Here is a 20,587-nt window from a genome sequence, read left to right as displayed (position 1 = left end):
TGCGATTTTCCATTTTTACAGCATTTTTAACAAATGTTTCTGCTTTGTATCAGCTGATAATATTATACAAATAATGTGAATTCTCCTACACTTTCCGTTAGTGAAAGTGATGATGCATGGGATGTAGCTACATATCATTTTACAAACAGCACTGCAGGTTTCCCTGATAATGTTCACAGCAAACATTTAGTATAATCTAGTACGTGAAAAACTGAAATAATCAAATATTAAACAGATGTGTTTTTGTTGTAAATGTATGCATCTTTAAAAAAAAAAAAAAAGAGAAGGTATGAATCAAAGTGATCTACATTTATAGTTGAATGTCTGACGTGGTGATGCTCCAAGAAGACAGACAGTCTCTGAACTCCTGACAAACCTAAGTCCTCATGACAGTTTATCTGCTCTTACAGTGTGTGCTACAACTGTTTTATTACCCTTTTTGTTGAGTTGGCGTTTCTCCTTCCTCATATCTGTCTGTGGTCAGGGCTTTAGGTTGCATCAAAAGTCAAGGCCTTGAACATTGTGCCTAAAATATGTATGTCCAAAATAATCACTGCCAGAATTAATTACAAACATGCAAAACATAAAAACATTTTGTTTTTAAAAACCACTGAAATGTTAAGCTTTAATTATCCGGTAAAGTAAAGTAATCCACAACTGCTCAGCAGCTGTTAGTAATTTTACTGCATTGAAAAGACCTCACAGAACTCAGAACAGACCAAAAAAAAAAAAAACCCTGTTGAGTCTATATTAGTGGAAGGAAGGAGGGAAATGTTTTATTTAACGATGCACTCAACACATTTTATTTACAGTTATATGGCATCGGACATATGGTTAAGGACCACACAAATATTGAGAGAGTAAACTCGCTGTTGCCACTTCATGGGCTACTCTTTTCGATTAGCAGCAAGGGATCTTTTATATACACCATCCCACAGACAGGATAGTACATACCACAGCCTTTGTTACACCAGTGGTGGAGCATTGGCTGGAACAAGAAATAGCCCAATGGGCCCACCGACAGGAAATTGATCCTGGATGGAATCGATGGTGCATCAGGCGAGCGCTGTATCACTGAGCTACGCCACGCCCCTGTTTAAATTAGTGAGACCTAAAATCCTGGTGATATAACCATTGTTTTTCACATGTGTGTAATATAGCCTATTTCCCCTTATATTTGTATGTGATTATGTATCTGTAGATTGAATGGTTATTTTTAAATAACATGCACAAAAGGTTTAGTCAGATATCTTGTAATAACCACCTCATTTTCTAGATATCGTATGATCAACACCTGCTCTAGGAATTTATTAAATTAAATTCTGTTCACTGTACCATGCTAAGATTTGATAGTATTAGCATATAAATTATTGAATGATTGAATTTATGAATTGATTAATGATGGAATTAATTAGAGCTGAACTTACAAATTCTCTTTTTCTTAAATGCAGGTGATTAAGTGTTGTAAATACAGGTAGTTGCTTGCATGTAAGTCAAAAGCAGGCTTTATATAATTTGGCCCTTAATGTTTAAAGGGACATTCCTGAGTTTGCTGCAATTTTTAAGATGTTATCAACTTAACAGAGACTTTTTAACGATTGTAATTACATATCAAATATATTTTTCTGCATAAAATATTAGTGGCTGTATAGTAAACATGTTTCTGATTGTTCTAATAGTTGTACTAGGTTAAATTTCCTTTTATTTCCTAAAAAAAGATTTTCGTATGTACAAAATTATTTGAAGACAAAATCCAGTTTGGGCTTCTTACAAATATTAAGATGACCAGAAACACACTGAATATACAGACACTGATATTGTAAACAAGAAAATATATTTAATATCTTAAGTTTATTCGTAGAAATATTTTATTAGTCGGAAACATCTTGCAATGCAGCAAACTCAGGAATGTCCCTTTAAGAACACACCATCGTTAAAAAGAAAAACAAATTCTGCAGCTAGATAATTAGGGTAGTCCCACTCAAAGGAAAATTCAAGGAATTCAACTAAGTACAAAAAATGAGAACCTGGTACTTCTAAAAGATATAGATCTGTGTAAATTTGTAAAAAGCAGGATGTGATTACCATGCTCTAAGAAGATTTACATCTGACATGATTTACTTGTTATTTCAGGGACATGTAGTGCTGACTGATTTTGGCTTGTGTAAAGAAGGAATCGAGGGCATGGGCACCACATCTACTTTCTGTGGCACGCCTGAGGTAAATATCGGAAAATTAAATAAAGTACTGACCATAAGAGTTACTTATTTAAGCATTTTGAGAAATCCAACATTCAGTGTAGAATATCCAATCAACTGTATGTTCATGGGTTTTTTTAACATTGTTGAATGCTGGTTTGTTGATTGGTAACCTTGGTAAATATTAGTTCTGTGGTGGTTTTAAGGTCTTTGACATTAGTTCTCATATGGTTTCTGGTTCACATGAAGTAAATCTGAAGCTGCTACAAACACCAGCACATCTATAAACACACTGGTTTTGCCAAACTTGATAATCTAGCAAGATATTGTGGTAACATGTAATTTAAACACACTGGTCTTGCCAAACTTGATAATCTAGCAAGATATTGTGGTAACATGTAATTTAAACACACTGGTCTTGCCAAACTTGATAATCTAGCAAGATATTGTGGTAACATGTAATTTAAACACACTGGTCTTGCCAAACTTGATAATCTAGCAAGATATTGTGGTAACATGTAATTTAATGGCAAACAAAGCCTGTAGTAGCTGGAAGTATTTGCACTGCCTGACAACTACATGTATGGCTTCAGTCTTGATCCATTCTTGTTCCCGTCCCAATTATTGCCACCAGTGCCACTGCAATATGAAAGGCCATGACATATAATGTCCTGTCTGTGGGAAAGTGTACATAAACAATTCCTTGCTGCTAATGGAAAAGTGTAACAGTTTTCTCTGAATACAATTTGTCAGAATTATCAAATATTTGACATGTATCCAATAGCCAATGGTTAATTCAGCATCTTTACTTACCGTACATGCATGTATTTCGTTAATTAAATTTTAATCTTTGAAACCATCAGAAAATATATTTATTTAATCAGTGATGAAACTGTTATCGTGATTATAATTGTATCTTCTTACAAGAGTCGAAAGCATATTCACAATGTTGTGATTGTTTCCAGGAATTGTTGTCAGGTCCTTCATCTGTAGGAGGATTGCCACTCCACAAGATACTCTGTTTAACCACGTGACTTCCTGAAATACTGTATTTCTAAAAAAAAAAGAGTCTGCAATGTGCTTGTAAATATACTAGTATATTTTCCAAAGTACTGTATTTCTAATGAAATGTTTGTAATGTACCTGTCTATGTACATGTATTATTCTTTTGTGATATTTTCAGTACTTAGCCCCTGAAGTGTTGAGAAAGCAGCCCTATGACAAGACGGTAGACTGGTGGTGTCTGGGAGCCGTGCTCTACGAGATGATGTATGGGCTGGTACGTCCTAATCTCTTTTCATATTTTCTTAATCTTGGGCTGGTACGTCCTAATCTCTTTTCATATTTTCTTAATCTTGGGCTGGTACTTCGTAATCTCTTTTCATATTTTCTTAATGTGTTTAGTCAGACTGTTAAATTTTATGGTACAAAATAATTGGGATGATACTGCAGTATTTTGTTGTCATATCTTGTGAAATTGTATGTATCCCACCCATAATAATTACATTTAAAAATCCACCATTATGATACAAGGTCTTTACATGGGCTGGAAGGGCTGGTTGATGCATGTGGACACAAACATTAAACAAATTATTAAGTTAAAATTAAAATCCCCATCATAATGAATCTACTCTTTGCAAAAAATTGTTTTTTTTTTTACTATTGAAGGTCCACTTTTTCCCCTCAAAACATGGTCCCCCCTCCCCACTTAACCCCCAGTTGTAAATCCTGTGTACATGCTGTTTGTCTGCTGTCTGTAAGCATTTAAAAACTCAGTGACTTTCAGTGTCTTTACTTTCTGAATTCAACACCAGTTGTTTACAGACACATATATTATTACATACTGCGTTAAGAGAATTATGAATGAAACCATCTACATCTGTCACCTTTTTTTCTTCATTTCCTGGAGGATATTTCACCATGTCGTAATGTGAAAACTATTTCACTGTTGACGGTTTTTACCGTGTTAGTGATATACAAGAGCAGATGGGGATACATCGTAGCCGGAGGAAACGACTTGTCACAGCTCATTGTAGAGGTAGCTTCCATCTTGGCCAGGTCAGTGCAAACACTGGCAGTATTAAAATTCATTTACAGTTAGATCATAGACCTACTAACATTGGCATCCAAATTTAGCAAGGTCAGCTATTTTAATAGTATAATGTGTTTAATGTATGCTGACTTCCGTTGATAGTAGTGGGCAGGGTTAAATGGGTAGATGTTTTTCAACAGTCAGGAAAGGATAGGAATTGTTGTAAGTAGACAGCACATATTAAACTATGGCTATTAGGTGTCTATAATGTGTTTTTTCAAAGAGAGAGACAGACAGAGAGACAGAGAGAGAGTGACAGACATACAGACATACAGACAGACAGACAGAGAGAGAGAGGGGGAGGGAGGGGGGAGGAAGGTGATGACAGATAGAGTTTTTATATCACATGAGATTGTGTCAGTTATGGGGCAATGGTTGGAAAGAAAACACCTGATTCTAAGAAGGGTGATGACCTTATGACCCACCCAACCTAAGACAAGCTCTCTACCAGTCAGCTGCGACCCAGTCCTCTACAGTCATAATCTAGAGTCTTATTCCCCACCGACATAATAGATCAATTAGACTCACCTTGAAATAAAGTGCAGGGAATGATTCATTGCTTCCTCACTTAGACTATGGGAAGCCATTCAAAATGATGAAGAAAAAAAGGAAATAAAATGAAGTTGAAGCGACTACAAACATTAAGAAACACATTGGATATACAAAAACTGATATTTGGTGAAATATATAAATATGTATTTATTGTGTTAGTTTATTATTAAAAAGGCTTTATCAGTTAGAAATATCTTAACAAGGAAGGAAATGTTTTATTTAATAACACACTCAACATATTTTATTTCCGGATATATAGCATCAGACGTATGGAAGGAAGGAAGGAAATGTTTTATTTAATGATGCACTCAACACATTTTATTTACAGTTATATAGCATCAGACATATGGAAGGAAGGAAGGAAATGTTTTATTTAACGATGCACTCAACACATTTTATTTACAGTTATATAGCATCAGACATATGGAAGGAAGGAAATGTTTTATTTAACGACGCACTCAACACATTTTATTTACAGTTATATAGCATCAGACATATGGAAGGAAGGAAGGAAGGAAATGTTTTATTTAACGATGCACTCAACACATTTTATTTACAGTTATATAGCATCAGACATATGGAAGGAAGGAAGGAAGGAAATGTTTTATTTAACGACGCACTCAACACATTTTATTTACAGTTATATAGCATCAGACATATGGAAGGAAGGAAGGAAGGAAATGTTTTATTTAACGATGCACTCAACACATTTTATTTACAGTTATATAGCATCAGACATATGGAAGGAAGGAAATGTTTTATTTAACGACGCACTCAACACATTTTATTTACAGTTATATAGCATCAGACATATGGAAGGAAGGAAGGAAATGTTTCATTTAACGATGCACTCAACACATTTTATTTACAGTTATATAGCATCAGACATATGGAAGGAAGGAAGGAAATGTTTTATTTAACGACACACTCAACACATTTTATTTACAGTTATATAGCATCAGACATGGAAGGCAGGAAGGAAATGTTTTATTTAACGACGCACTCATCACATTTTATTTATGGTTATATGGTTAAGGACCACACAGATATTGAGAGAGGAAACCCACTGTCGCCACTTCATGGACTACTCTTGTCGATTGGCAGCAAGGGATCATTTATATGCACCATCCCATAGTCAGATATATGGTTAAGGAACACACATATTGAGAGAGGAACCTGCTGTTGCCACTTCATGAGCTACTCTATTCAGTTAGCAGAAAGGGATCTTGTATATGCACCATCCCATAGACAGGACTGCACATACCACGGCCTTTGATACACCAGTCGTGATGCACTGGTTGAAACGAGAAATAGCCCATGGACCCACCGACAGGGATCGATCGTAGACCGACATGCATCAAGCGAGCGCTTTACAACTGGGCTATGTCCTGCCAAACATCTTAATAATGCACTTAACAATGCGCTAGACTCGGCCTAGTATCTATAAAGGAATCGGACACATTTTCATAGCTGTACACTGGAAATGTCAATGACAGCAATATTTGTTTTAAGATACCTCTGTTGGATGTTCAATAATTATGTAACAATTTTAATAGGCATTGAAATATGTAAAAAAATTGTGACATGGTTTAGGTGCATTAATATATGTTTGTATAAGGTGGGCCTAACCAGGGCTTACATTTGAACACATTTTGGTTTAGTTAATTTTTTGAAATGTAGAGTATTGCCTTGAAATTTATTAAAACATGGTTAATTTAAAGGGACAGACCCTATACTAGTTTGTAAACACTAAGGCATATTTTTCACTATCAGAGCCGTTTATGATCTCTGAAACCAAACACTACTTACATGTTATTGTTTAGATTATCCATTTCTGTACAACTGAAGTGTTTCTGGTCATCCTGATGTTTCTAATGCCATAATCACATATCACAGTGTTAGATTGTTACATAACTGTGGATATTTAATGGGGGACATTGATAAAAATTATCTGGAATAAAGTGTCTGAGCAGTGTGCAGTGTGCCACCACATCTACAATGTTTAAAAACTCAGGTCTTTTATTAGCCAAACACTAAATTTTGTAGCCATTTTGTTATAAAAATTAGCAATTAGCTGATTTGTCAGTGTACAGAGTGAGCCCTGCCTAACTCATTATGACTCACATCTGGATTAATTTCAGTACTTAATTACTGACAGCATTGAGTTGCAATTCCTCTTTGTTTTGGTCATTAGTTGACAGTATTGATTTCTGTTTGTGTTTACATTCATTAATTAGTTGTAACTTTATACTTGCAGCCTCCGTTCTACAGTCGCGACACGGCCGAGATGTATGATAACATCCTCTTCAAACCGCTCCGACTAAGAACTAACGTCTCATACTTTGCAAGGCAGATTTTAGAGGGGGTAGGTCACCTACTGTTATACGTCTAAGTAACTTATTATCTCTTGTAAAAACGTCTAAGTAACTTATTATCTCTTGTAAAAGCCTGAGGAAATAATGTACAAAGCGGCGGCATCGACATTCAGTAAAACATTTTTTAAAATGTTTATCACATTGTCCCCATTCCTATCTCTTCTTTAAATTCCATCTCATTTGTTCCTGATCTGGCAGCTTGTCCTATCTTTCGACGTCTTTCACTGTCCACCTCCACATCCCAGTCCTTGTCTCTCCAACCATGACAGGTGCTTGTCATTGAAACTTAATAATAATGTGCAATAATTAACTCACAATTAAATATGTTACACAATTGCTTTAATGCAGGTGTGTGTGGTTTGAGTGATTTTTATGGAACCAATTTCATACCTGCACTTTTCTTGTTGAGGAATTGCATTAAGCTTCAAACTGGCATCAAAATAAGAACCATGTTGCTGTCTTGTAACTTTGAAAAGTTTTGTAATCGACAAGATATCATCTTTCGTTTATGATCTTTTCCCCTTGATTGTTTTCAGTATTATCAATTTTAATATTTAAACTAATTATTGAACTAATGCCGTATTTTACGTTACAGTTGTTGCAGAAAGAGAAGGACAGTCGACTTGGTGCCAAAAAAGATTTTCAAGAAATCAAAGGACATGACTTTTTTGAAAGTATATCATGGGACGATCTCTACGCAAGGAAAATAAAACCTCCATACAATCCAAATGTTGTAAGTACTGTTTTATAACAGCCATTTCAAATATACTTTTAATATATGTTCATCCAGAATAAATAATCTGGGGCCTAATTCACAAAGGTCTCTCAGGCTCTGCTAAACAACAAAGCATCCTCTTTGCAAGTCTTTTAGCATTGCACTGCAAGATCACAAAGTTGTGAGAGTTCAGTGAATTAGCCTCCTGGTTTGAGTGTCTTCGCATGATGCACCATTCTTTGATATACTGGCTGCCATCTGCAATCAAAGTGCATCTGTTGTGTGCCGACAAACATGCCAGGAAGTTAAGTTGATATGGGCATGTAAATGAGAGAAGTATTAAGTACTCCACCCTCATGCCTGAGAACCACTTCATTCTGCTGTTATATTACATGCAGAAGGAACTTCAAATCAATTAGTTATTTAAATACTACAAAGATCAGCCTACATATAATCATCAAAGAAAACATTTGAAAAGCATTTGAGTATTTTAAATGATTTTTTTGATGGAGACTTATTTCCTAAGCTGCTACACCAAGTAATCATGTGGTGTATGGGTTTTTTATGATATCACAGTGTTAGATTGTTATATAACTGTGAATATTTAGTGGGGGACATTGATGAAAATTATCTGGAATGAAGTGATAGTCTGAGCGGTGTGCAACGCATCACTACATCAACATTGTTACTAAGGGCACCGTCATGCTACCAAAGGGTTAAAATGAAAGAATCTTTGCTTAATTGTTTTGATAAAACTGCTCATTGATACATTCAGAGCGAGTTTACTAACATTACTTTTTTCTTCTTCTTTTCAGAGTGGACAATTAGATCTCAAACACTTTGACCCTGAATTTGTGAGAGAGCCCGTCCCAGGTAAGACTAAATGAGAATGTTCGCTGTTAGCAAAATGTATGCAATATGTATACAGCAGCTGATTTTGTGGGTAAAAAAAAGTTTCTTTTGTTTAACGACACCATTAGAGCACATTGATTTATTAATCATCAGGATGTCAAACATATGGTGACATAGTCTTAAAGGAAACCCACTATTAATTAGTAGATTTTTATATGCACCATCCCATAGACATAGACCTGCTGGTGCACTTACATAGCCCATTGTGCATATCGACGGAGATTCAACAATCACGCATTAGGCGGGCGCTTTACCACTGGGCTATGCCCCGCACCCTGTGGGTAGTAACAACTGAGCTCATTTTGATCAACAGCTGTTAGGTACAGCAGCTCTAACACAGCATTATTGTGACACTAAATTATTAAATAGATTTTACAGAATAGACCTGCTGCAACATTTCCATTCAAAAACACGTGTTAGTAACAACTGAGCTCATTTTGATCAACAGCTGTTAGGTACAGCAGCTCTAACACAGCATTATTGTGACACTAAATTATTAAATAGATTTTACAGAATAGACCTGCTGCAACATGTTTGCTTTTTCTTATTTTTCCATTCAAAAACATGTTTTTTTGACTCCAAATTTTCTCAGCCTGCACTAATTTGTCACCATGTTTAACACTGGTTTCCTGAATCCTGAATCCTGAATCCTGACCCCAAGACAAACATTTTGATATATCTCAACCTATGTTGAACTCCGGGTTGGACTATCTCGAAAACGTGGGGGCATTTTGGCTCTCTGCTGCTCCACTGTTAGACTACTTTAATTGATTAGGAGTAATGGGTACTTTATATACAGTGTACCAAATACCATCTCACCAAGTAAAAGTTCAAGACAGACAGCAGAAGGATATTGTATGGATTGATCAATGATGTACATTTATTCGAATCACCACTATGGATCCATTCAACTGATTATATTTTTCTCGTTCCAACCAGTGCACCACAACTGGTCAAAGGCTGTGGTATGTGCTTTCCTGTCTGTGTGAAAGTGCATATAAAAGATCCTTTGCTGCATTAAGAAAAATGAAGTGGGTTTTCTCTGATGATTACGAGTCAGAAATACCAAATATTTGACATCACTGATGATTAATTAATCAATGTGCTCTAGTGGTGTCTTTAAACAAAACAAACTTTTATTACCCATATGAACTCAAATATCTTGGGTAATTTGTTTTCTCTTTCAATAATTGCATTTAGTTTTTACAGGCATCAATTGGTTGACTGTTTGCTATGGCTCAAACTTCACTTTTATTCATTTAATGTTTACATTCATGAGTCAGATTACGCATACGTTATACGTTATACAAAAATCTACTGGAAAATTTGTTTTATCAACATGAAATGGTATATTTTTATGAGGAGCAGCTTTAATAGCATGCTAAAATAATTATTTTCTGATGCAACCACAGTTGTATTATTTTGTACGGTAAACATTTCACTGTAAAAAGAACGCCATTATGCTATGACGTCATTTAAATTATGCCATGTAATGAGTGCAAGGTTATGGATTTGTTATAGACAGCAGAGGAATTTTTACATTAAAAACTAATTAAAAGTGACAATGGGGAAAAAAGATAATAACCAATACAACTCGTACAGGGACTTACAGCCAATGATTAATAAATCAATACAACTCGTACAGGGACTTACAGCCAGTGATTAATAAATCAATACAACTCGTACAGGGACTTACAGCCAGTGATTAATAAATCAATACAACTCGTACAGGGACTTACAGCCAATGATTAATAAATCAATACAACTCGTACAGGGACTTACAGCCAATGATTAATAAATCAATACAACTCGTACAGGGACTTACAGCCAGTGATTAATAAATCAATACAACTCGTACAGGGACTTACAGCCAGTGATTAATAAATCAATACAACTCGTACAGGGACTTACAGCCAGTGATTAATAAATCAATACAACTCGTACAGGGACTTACAGCCAATGATTAATAAATCAATACAACTCGTACAGGGACTTACAGCCAATGATTAATAAATCAATACAACTCGTACAGGGACTTACAGCCAATGATTAATAAATCAATACAACTCGTACAGGGACTTACAGCCAATGATTAATAAATCAATACAACTCGTACAGGGACTTACAGCCAATGATTAATAAATCAATACAACTCGTACAGGGACTTACAGCCAATGATTAATAAATCAATACAACTCGTACAGGGACTTACAGCCAATGATTAATAAATCAATACAACTCGTACAGGGACTTACAGCCAATGATTAATAAATCAATGTGCTGTAGTGGTGTTTTAAAAAAAAAAAAACTTCAACTTTTAACAAGGAACAAACGAGTTATCTGCCCCTCAGGTTTACAACAGTCATTCACTCAGGACAGATCATTTGTTATTCCTCATCTAAGTATGTTTGTAGGTTTGTCTATGTCTGTATATGTATGTACAGTTGAGTCTCGGCTCGAGCGCCGTCGGTGCTCGAGAAAGTGTTCGACCCATCGACTAGTTCAACCTAACCATTTGACCAACAACGTGTAAGTGTAACTCGGGACTTTGTTTATAGTTCGAACATTGTGATATAATCGACATTTCCGAGTTCGACCCTATGAGATTCTACTGTATATAGTTCCATACACTTTATGATTGAGGAAACACCCTGGCTGTGCACCTGAGTAATGTAAAATGTTTTAATTTTCCAGCTTCTGTCGGTCGGTCCGTGGGGAGCTGTAAAATGGTTAGTGCTAGCGTTGTGGAGGCAGACGGCGTGTTCGAAGGATTCTCGTACGTCCCGCCGGCCGAAGACGCGTTTGGATGATCTCTGTGATGTGTAGACGAAAGACTGTGTACATATGTGTGTGTAAAATATGCAGCATTGAATGTGGACAAAACATTTCTCGGACATTTTGTCACTTGGGAGCAAAATGTCTGTTAGCATTATCTTGTCATGAGCAGTGAGAATCCCCTAGTCCTAATATATTGCACAATACAAACGGGTTTCAGTGTACTGTGACAACACACTGAGCATTATGAATGGTGTATACTGAGAGACAAGATCACTCAGTTACATTTGGTTGCTTTATGTGACTAAACTAAGTTTTCCTAAGTATATATATTATGAAAGAGAAAATCAAACTTTCAACAAAAATATCAGTCTATGTTTTAGTATATTTCTTGAATGAAAGGTACTTATATTAAGCTCTAAGCACAATGAAAATTAGCATTATATTAGCTTTGATTTGACAGTAAACTCTGCTATTTTCGTATATTCAAATGTGGTATTTTCTTTTTGTCCCTTGGTATAAAATGTACTGTAGGTATAAATAAGAGATACTGGCCTTGGTGGCACAGTGGTTAAGCCATCAGATAGATACTGGGTTCGCCTCCTGGCACCAGCTCCCAACCAGAGCAATGAATAAATGAATGTTTAATGAAACCCCAGCACGAAAAATACATCAGCTGTTGGGTGTCAATTTAATGACTCTGTGGGTAGGTGTAAGGCCATGACACTGTCTTCTCTCTCACTAATCACTAAATACTAACCACTGTCCTGGATAAACAGTCCAGATAGCTGAGGTTTGTGTCTAGGACAGCACGCTTGAACCTTAATTAACTATAAGCAAGAAAATATCTATAAATGAATGAAACCAAGAGGTACAGAGAAAGAGCTACTAATAAATGACTTGAAATGGTCTGATAAATTCATATACCTTGGGTCTTACATTTATTTTATAATCTAAACCTTTTATGGCCACATGTAAAATATAGCATTTCTGTTTTTATTTTATTTGTTCCTTTTTTCCCCTGTACATTTTATTTTTACTCCAGAAAAAAACAGTCTGACTTTGTCATATTTGTATTTGGTTTTTAATTTGCTTGTATGTAACGTTGTAGTTTATGTACGGTGTATGTTACAGTGAAAACAGCACAAAACAATCACCAATCAAAATATCACAGGCAAATTCCTCATAAAACATCAGTCCCCATTAGCTTCCTTTTAGGAAGGCTTTTAGTAGATGGGGAATGTTGTCAAGTGTAATACTGAATTTGCTTGTGTTGTGACTTTCTCTAGTCTTAATTTTGTGAATTATGACTCTCTTACAATTGTTTAGCAAAGATTTGCTTTTTTTCACAGAGACCACACATCTCGATCAATAATTGTAATACTGAATTTGCTTCTGTTACAAAGTTGTCTAGTCTTAATTATGTGAATTATGAAACACTTACAATTGTGTTGCAAAGATTTGCTTTTTTCTTCGAGACACATATTTTTATCAGTAATTGAAGTTAGTTTTAGAACAGGAAAGCACATGAAATATTTATTAAACCTGGCTCTATAGAGTTTAGCTTTAAAACATGAGATAGTGAATGCATACCAACAAAAATAGAAACGTTATGGTCAGATCACCAAGACAGTGTATGGAATTGTGGTATACAAACTACAAAAACAGGCACAGCACTTAAAATATACATAACTTATCACATATAAAGCATTTAAAATATACATAACTTATCACATACAAAGCACTTAAAATATACATAACTTATCACATACAAAGCACTTAAAATATACATAACTTATCACATACAAAGCATTTAAAATATACATAACTTATCACATACAAAGCACTTAAAATATACATAACTTATCACATACAAAGCACTTAAAATATACATAACTTATCACATACAAAGCATTTAAAATATACATAACTTATCACATACAAAGCACTTAAAATATACATAACTTATCACATACAAAGCATTTAAAATATACATAACTTATCACATACAAAGCACTTAAAATATACATAACTTATCACATACAAAGCACTTAAAATATACATAACTTATCACATACAAAGCATTTAAAATATACATAACTTATCACATACAAAGCACTTAAAATATACATAACTTATCACATACAAAGCACTTAAAATACTACAAACAGCCTTAAAGGGACAGACCCTAGTTTATAAACACTACAGCATATTTTTCATTATTAGAGCCGTTTAGGATCACTGAAATCAAACATTACTCGTATTCCATTCTTTAGATTATCCATTTCCGTAGAACCGAAGTGTTTCTGGTCATCCTGGTGTTTGTAGTACCAAAAATTGCATTTTTCATATTTTTAAAAACGCACATGCATCTGAGAAGTAGGGGTTTATTGATTCGAGTTCTAGACTATTTTTAAGGATATTTCATGTTTTAACATCATATACTCTGTAACTTTATCCAAATGAGTTACATGTTTGTAAATTAACTAAACTTAGTGTCCATTTTTACGGGTTAAAACTAGGGTTTGCACCTTTGAGAAAAAACATTATGATCACAGATACTTCAAGACAAAACTTTAAAATGTGTCAAACATTTGGAGGAATACATGTTGTATGTGTTGTATTCACCACTCTAATGAAAAAGCACTAGAATGCATAATGCCAAACCTGCACCATGACAGCTGTTAACACATGTTGTTAACAGCTGGTTGTTACACTATTAGTTCAAAGTCTAACTCAGTGGCAGTCTTAGCATTCATTAATCATGTTTGATTAAATTTATGTTAATGGCGAATAACAAATAATATATTCAATAAAAGAAATTAATTTTATTGAACATATGGGTAGTGCCCTATTTTCTCTACTTGAACTAACGTACACACTACAAATATAATAAAGGTATGGTATAATACATATGTGTACATATATTAGGTATGAATTAGCATCTATAAAGAAAGGCCCTTAAAGAATTAGGTTGTATTGTACATCGCCACCTACACTAGTGTTACAGTTATTTCCCTTGACTACCTTTTAATTGTAGTACCTGATAATGTTCATCATTTCATGGTCATATTTTAATTAAATTAAATGTTGATGTTTGATTGCAAGCTTCTTTTGTTTAGATATTTCTATGACTAGAATACATGCATATATATGTATATATATCTCAGGTCATGTAGCACATTACAAAGTGGTCAAAAGATTGCCGTCCCAACTGGTTTTTGCCGGTCAACATGGGCCGTGATATTTTTTAACCTGTCGGCCTGTTGGACCGACAATTATTTTACATTTATATTTACATATTAGTTTGAGTCAAACATGTTTTGTCTCACATGTTTTTAATCGAAGCTGGCAGAATTTGTAGCTTTCCGAAGCGATTATCTGGCATGAATTTTAATCAATTTTGACCCCTGCTATATTATGTTCATTATACACTGGCTGCTATCTTGAAACTACAAAGAACTAAACAAAATCACTTTTGACCAGTATTATTTATTTAATACCAATTATATTGGAATAAAAACAAACTAGTGTTCCTCAGTGCCTTTGCCATCAGTGGAATGTTTAGTTTTTTTCTGTTTTGTAATAATTTCTCAAATAGTAGACAAAATCTAATTATTCCTATTTTGTGTTTATCATTGTTTTTGATATTTTACACCAACATCAATAACTATACTATAACATACAAATTCATAATATTATTTCCATCTGAGTGTTTTAAAATTGTAAATTATAGACCATTAAAAATGTTAATTTACTTCTGGTAGACAACATTAACAGATTTAAAAAATAAAAAATAAATATGTTCTTTTTTAAATAAGTATGAAATACATCATAACTGGTCATTTTAATTTAGTGTATATACATGTATATTACACTCTGTATATAGAATGTAGTATCCACAATTATTTTGGGCTGTTGTTTTGTTGGGGTTTTTTTTCCTGTGTTGTCCTCTAGATTATGGAGAAAAGTCCATTTATCCGGATATGATAGTATATTAGATTTAGTTTCTAACTCCCCCAAAATACTTAATGTGACTGTCCTGATTTTGCAGCCATTGTGAAATGTTGTTTTGGTGAATCGAGCCGTTTAATTACAACATTATTTTAAATGTTCTTGTTTAGAATATATCAATGTGTCTATACGTAGCCTATTAGGAAATAAAACAAATATTAGGTACTACAAACATTAGGTCTATTAGAAACACATTAAATAAACAGACATTAATATTCTAAAAAAGAAAATGTGTTTAATATATAATTTTAGTTGTTAATAAGGTTCTGTTACTTGTAAATAGCAGGCATGGACAGTCTCTTTGAGTTTGTTTGAATCTTGATTAGCGGAATTAATATATTAGCCCAGACACTGGCAGACATCTAAATACTAATTAGTATTAATGATTACTTTGTGTAACTGGAATAATATATCATGCATATACAGTATGTGTAATCTTACTGAATGTTTTATTTACCGTATCTGTTATATTGTACGATATATGTGACCTTTTCTTCTTGGGGTAGGGTGGGGGGCAGCAGATCCTGCTGTACAGCTATCAGATCTGGCATTTTAAATGGGGATGATCATCCAAGTCATTCCGAGGCCTCCCTGTCAAACTTGCTATTAAAGGGGCTATCCTGAGTTTGGTGTCTTGTAAGATGTTTTTACATACTAAATATATTTTCTTGTTTAGATTCTAGAATATCAGTGTCTATATATTCAAAGTGTTTCTGATCGTCCTAATATTTTTATGTGAAGTAACCGAATAATTTTGTCTGAAAAAAAATATATCAGGAAATAAAATGAAGTTTGACCTAGTGCTAACATTAGAATGATCAGTAACACTTTGAAATTCAAAATTTTAATATACAACTAATATTTTATTTTTAAAAATATATATATTAAATTAATATCTATACATTCGTTAAAAAGTCTCTGTTGGTCGACAATCTCCGAAAACTCAGTGTAGTCATTTTAAATATCTGTCAAACAGTTGTGCAAAGAATATTGGTAGATGAATATCAAAACATTCCCTCTCCAAATAGGATAGAATTTGTACTGGGATATGTGGGAGTGTGGTAAGCATTATTAAGTGGTCTGTTAAGGCAGATTGCATCTTAATACAGATAGCAGGTTTCACTTATGTTTCATGGATTTTTGTTTATGCAGGGCTTGTAGATTATGGTAGCCTCACTCCCATGGCTAGTGATATTTAATGTTGGGCTAGTAAATAACTACTATTGCCATGCCCAACGGCTAGTGAATATTTTTGGTCAAATGTTGCAGTTGAGTCCATTTTGTAAATATGAATATCCTGCCCCCACCCCAACACCCTAATATTAGTGTTTTTAAGCTCTATCTCCAACTTTAGGTGACATATTTGATTATTACTAATATTATTTAGTAAAATTGTATTAACTTAAAGGAAAGTAGGGCTAGTGAATTTTTAATCGTAGCTAGTAAATGTGTTAAATCACTGATCCCATGGCTAATGGATTTTATAAACATTCTGTTGTGTGTTGTTTTTCTGTGTTGTGCAAAGATTTTTAAGCAGTTCATTATGATATCATTGTACACAGTGATATTTATTGTATAACAACTGTTTTTAAGTGATGCATTTTAAGAATCATTTATACAGCAATTATTGTATGTTGAAAAATTGTATAAATTTATTCAATTGAAAACAAATCATGCAACATGTTGCGTTGAAACTAATTCTGCATGATAACAAATACGACACAATTTTAGAATAGAACATCTGAAAATGTAATTGAATCCTCTCTATATTTTCTGTGGACTTAAGTTTATTTAATAGTTTTCTTAATCGGGGTTCATTGTTTGTATCCCATACATGCAGAGATGTTCCACTCTAAAGTTGTGTTGTGTTATTTAATATCAAACTGCCAGTATTGTGATAATCTATACATAAATGTACATAAAAATACATGCCCGTGTGGACAGCAAATAAAGCAATGTAAGATGAATGTAATTGTGCTATTGTTTATTAAAGTGATGACATAATGAAAGATGTTATATGAAATAAAAATGTACATATCTAACTTATTTGCGTATATTGTGAATTTGTCTTGGTGGATAAAAACTACAAAAATCTACTCTTCCTTTTATACACCCACCACTGACGGGTCGTATTATGGTATGGCATTGTCCATACAGTTTTCATTTCTGGAGCAGATCTTTCTTATTATTCATATAGGATCATCAAACCTTGCATTCAAGTACAACTTGGGATGATCATGCCGGTGTGTTGTGTACCATAACTAGGTCACTGCAAACTACTTTTGACGTGCATACTGTGTACCTCACCGGTATGGTACTCTTCTTTTTTCTTTCTTTCTTTTTTTATGTGTATATTTCAAATAAAATTACATTAAGATTTTTTTTTTTTTAAAGAAGATAGAATAAGTTGGTTAAAAGAGTATTTGTTGGTCTGTTTGAAGTCATTATAGTGCAGCAGGTATACTCCTATCACCCCCATTTGGATCACTGATCCATTTAAAATATTTGCAACAAAAATGTGCACATATTCTTATGTGCGTGTGCAGACAGTTGTGCATGGAGGAATAGTCTGTGGCAACCGAAGTTTATAAAGGGGGTCGGGCAATGCTTCCCAGGAATGGTTTTTTAAAGATAATTTGCTTGGAACATTGTGTGTTTTGACACCCAACCCCAGCCCACACTGAACACGCACTTAGTACTGTATTGGAAGCAGTGGATATACGCGTGCTGGAAATGTAATGGAAATACTCAGTTTGCTTGAGTGTGTGGGAGGGGGAGGAGGTTCAATCCCAAAACGTGTTTGTAATAACAGTAAACTGATTCATGAGTATATGTGCCATCACAGCTATATATATTCTATCGAACTCTGTCCTGTGCAAGTTTTGATTTTTAAATCTCAATCTCCTGGGGAGTGGCAGTCCTCAAGAGTCTTCGTGAATACTTTTTGACAAGAGCGACAACTAGCTCCGTATGCTCTAGATAATTCCAAAATTGATCCATTGCAGTAATTAAACTATTGCAACTGAATAATAATTATTGAAGGGGTCAGAATAACAGTATGTTTAACTCCATGTAATGCCAGAAAACGTAATATTGTGATTTTAATAATAATATCATGAATATTTCAAGTTTGTTGCAGGTAACCCATTCTTGAATTTAAATGATAAACACATACATGATTATATAAACATATTGCGATCTGTTATCACTTAATCACGCATAATTGTAGAAATATGTGACTCTTCTTGAATAATAATAAGTTCAACTCCACATGAAGTTAGAAAGAAAATTAGAGATTTAAAAAGTGTCCTTACTAATGTGTTAATATTACAAGTATTTTTTCACATTTACAAATTTGCGTTCAGAGCATGGGGAAAATGCCACCGTCACTGACAACGTCAGCAAAACGCTTGTCACAATATAGGCTACGTCTCAGCAACTGGTTAATTGTGGAAATAAAACATGCATTTTACTAATTGTTTTAAACATCCATCATAAGTTACATTTCATTTTAACAATGTTACACTTATACTACTTTTATTATTATTGTTATTAACGATAGCAATGTTTTTAGGGATTTATATGTAGTACGTGCTTCTTCTTTTTCTTTTTTATTTCGGGGTTGGGGGGGGGTTCTTTGGAGGTATATTGGGAAACAAATTAATTATCCTGTCATCAAGTGCCTCTTCATGGCTGTTTCAAAATGACCAACTGTTTGACATCCAATAGCCGATGATTAATCAATCAATGTGCTCTAATGGTGTCGTTCAACAAAACGCACGTTTTCAAACCTTGCTAGCCGTTTGGTCGAAAAATGTCGAACATATGTTAGTTGACGACATACTATTGATAGCGAAAGACACTTATTAAGTCCGTAGTTCAGTTTCTGTTTTACATTTAATTAGTAAAATATACCACTGGAGGGGTAAGAAAAACTGATTTAATTATGTCTTACCAACAAGGGGCGGGATTTAGCTTATGATAGGTTCAGACTCAACCGTCAAGACGAAGTTGGCCAACTGGACGGTTGCGTTGCAATTTCCACAACTGCCGATTTACGACGGGTGCACGCAGGTTAACAACTAATGGGTTATGCGATGAGAATTTAGTTGTGAGAGCGCTCAGATTATCAACTGAATAGTCGTAGAAGTCGTGACAGAAGAAAGTTGGCCAACTTTGTACTGGTTATTGGTAGTCTGATCCTAGCATTAGTCGATAGTGCGCTCGCCTGAGGTGCTTGGGTCGTAGGCTCGAACCACCTCGGTCTCTATCTTCTCCGACTGATTTTTTCCCGTCCCATCCGGGGCCTCACGCTTGATATATTAAAAGCAGTGATATGTGCCAATGGCGTAGCCAGCATGAGGCTGAAATTTCCCTAGATTTATTTTATTTTTCCCATGACACTATTTTATTTTATAGGTCTGGGTTTGCCTCGGCGAGTTTTCCTCTCTGGCTACGCCCAGTGTGCTGTCCTGTCTGTGAGAAAGTACATATAAATGTCCCGTTCAGCCAGCTAACGTTTCGCTATAGTTCGCGAACTATATGACTGGTTCCCGACGTGGACATTTGGTTTTTCTTCACGGTCCCGTTGAACTCGGACCAGATTCCTTCCTGTTAATGGAAAAATGTAGCGGGTGTTCTTCAAAACAATGTCAGAATTATAAAATGTTTGACATCAAACAGCATATGATTAATACATCAGTGTTCTCTAGTGGTGTCGTTAACCAAAACAAACTTTAATTTTTACCGACACCAGCTACAAATGGAATAAATGAACGGATGTTAAACGACACCACATCACACAAGCCACCACTCCCTGTCATGGACAGAACACTCTGGTGACGTCAGAGGTTGTTCACACGACAGGTGTGCTTGAACAGTTCTCTGATGGAAGCATGCCAAAAATTATCCACACACAAGCCACACAGATGAAAGGAACAAACAACAAATACAG

At 34.6% G+C, this 20,587-nt stretch overlaps 1 protein-coding gene across 2 annotated transcripts in view; it reads left to right on the top strand.

Annotated features, from left to right (window-relative positions):
• LOC121375322 (serine/threonine-protein kinase Sgk1-like) overlaps positions 1 to 13,420 on the top strand; it is a 116,191-nt gene extending 102,771 nt beyond the window's left edge. For both annotated transcript variants that reach the window (XM_041502719.1, XM_041502718.1), the window contains 6 exons: positions 2,134 to 2,220; positions 3,382 to 3,477; positions 7,100 to 7,207; positions 7,813 to 7,950; positions 8,748 to 8,805; positions 11,539 to 13,420. In XM_041502719.1, coding sequence (XP_041358653.1) covers positions 2,134 to 2,220; positions 3,382 to 3,477; positions 7,100 to 7,207; positions 7,813 to 7,950; positions 8,748 to 8,805; positions 11,539 to 11,654 — 603 coding nt within the window. In that variant the 3' untranslated portion in view covers positions 11,655 to 13,420. The remainder of the gene's footprint in view (positions 1 to 2,133; positions 2,221 to 3,381; positions 3,478 to 7,099; positions 7,208 to 7,812; positions 7,951 to 8,747; positions 8,806 to 11,538) is intronic.
• Positions 13,421 to 20,587: the final 7,167 nt, after the last annotated feature.

Source organism: Gigantopelta aegis, chromosome 6 (genome assembly GCF_016097555.1).
Source record: "Gigantopelta aegis isolate Gae_Host chromosome 6, Gae_host_genome, whole genome shotgun sequence".
NCBI classification, from domain to species: Eukaryota; Metazoa; Mollusca; class Gastropoda; order Neomphalida; family Peltospiridae; genus Gigantopelta; species Gigantopelta aegis.
This window is presented reverse-complemented; position numbering and strand designations above follow the sequence as displayed.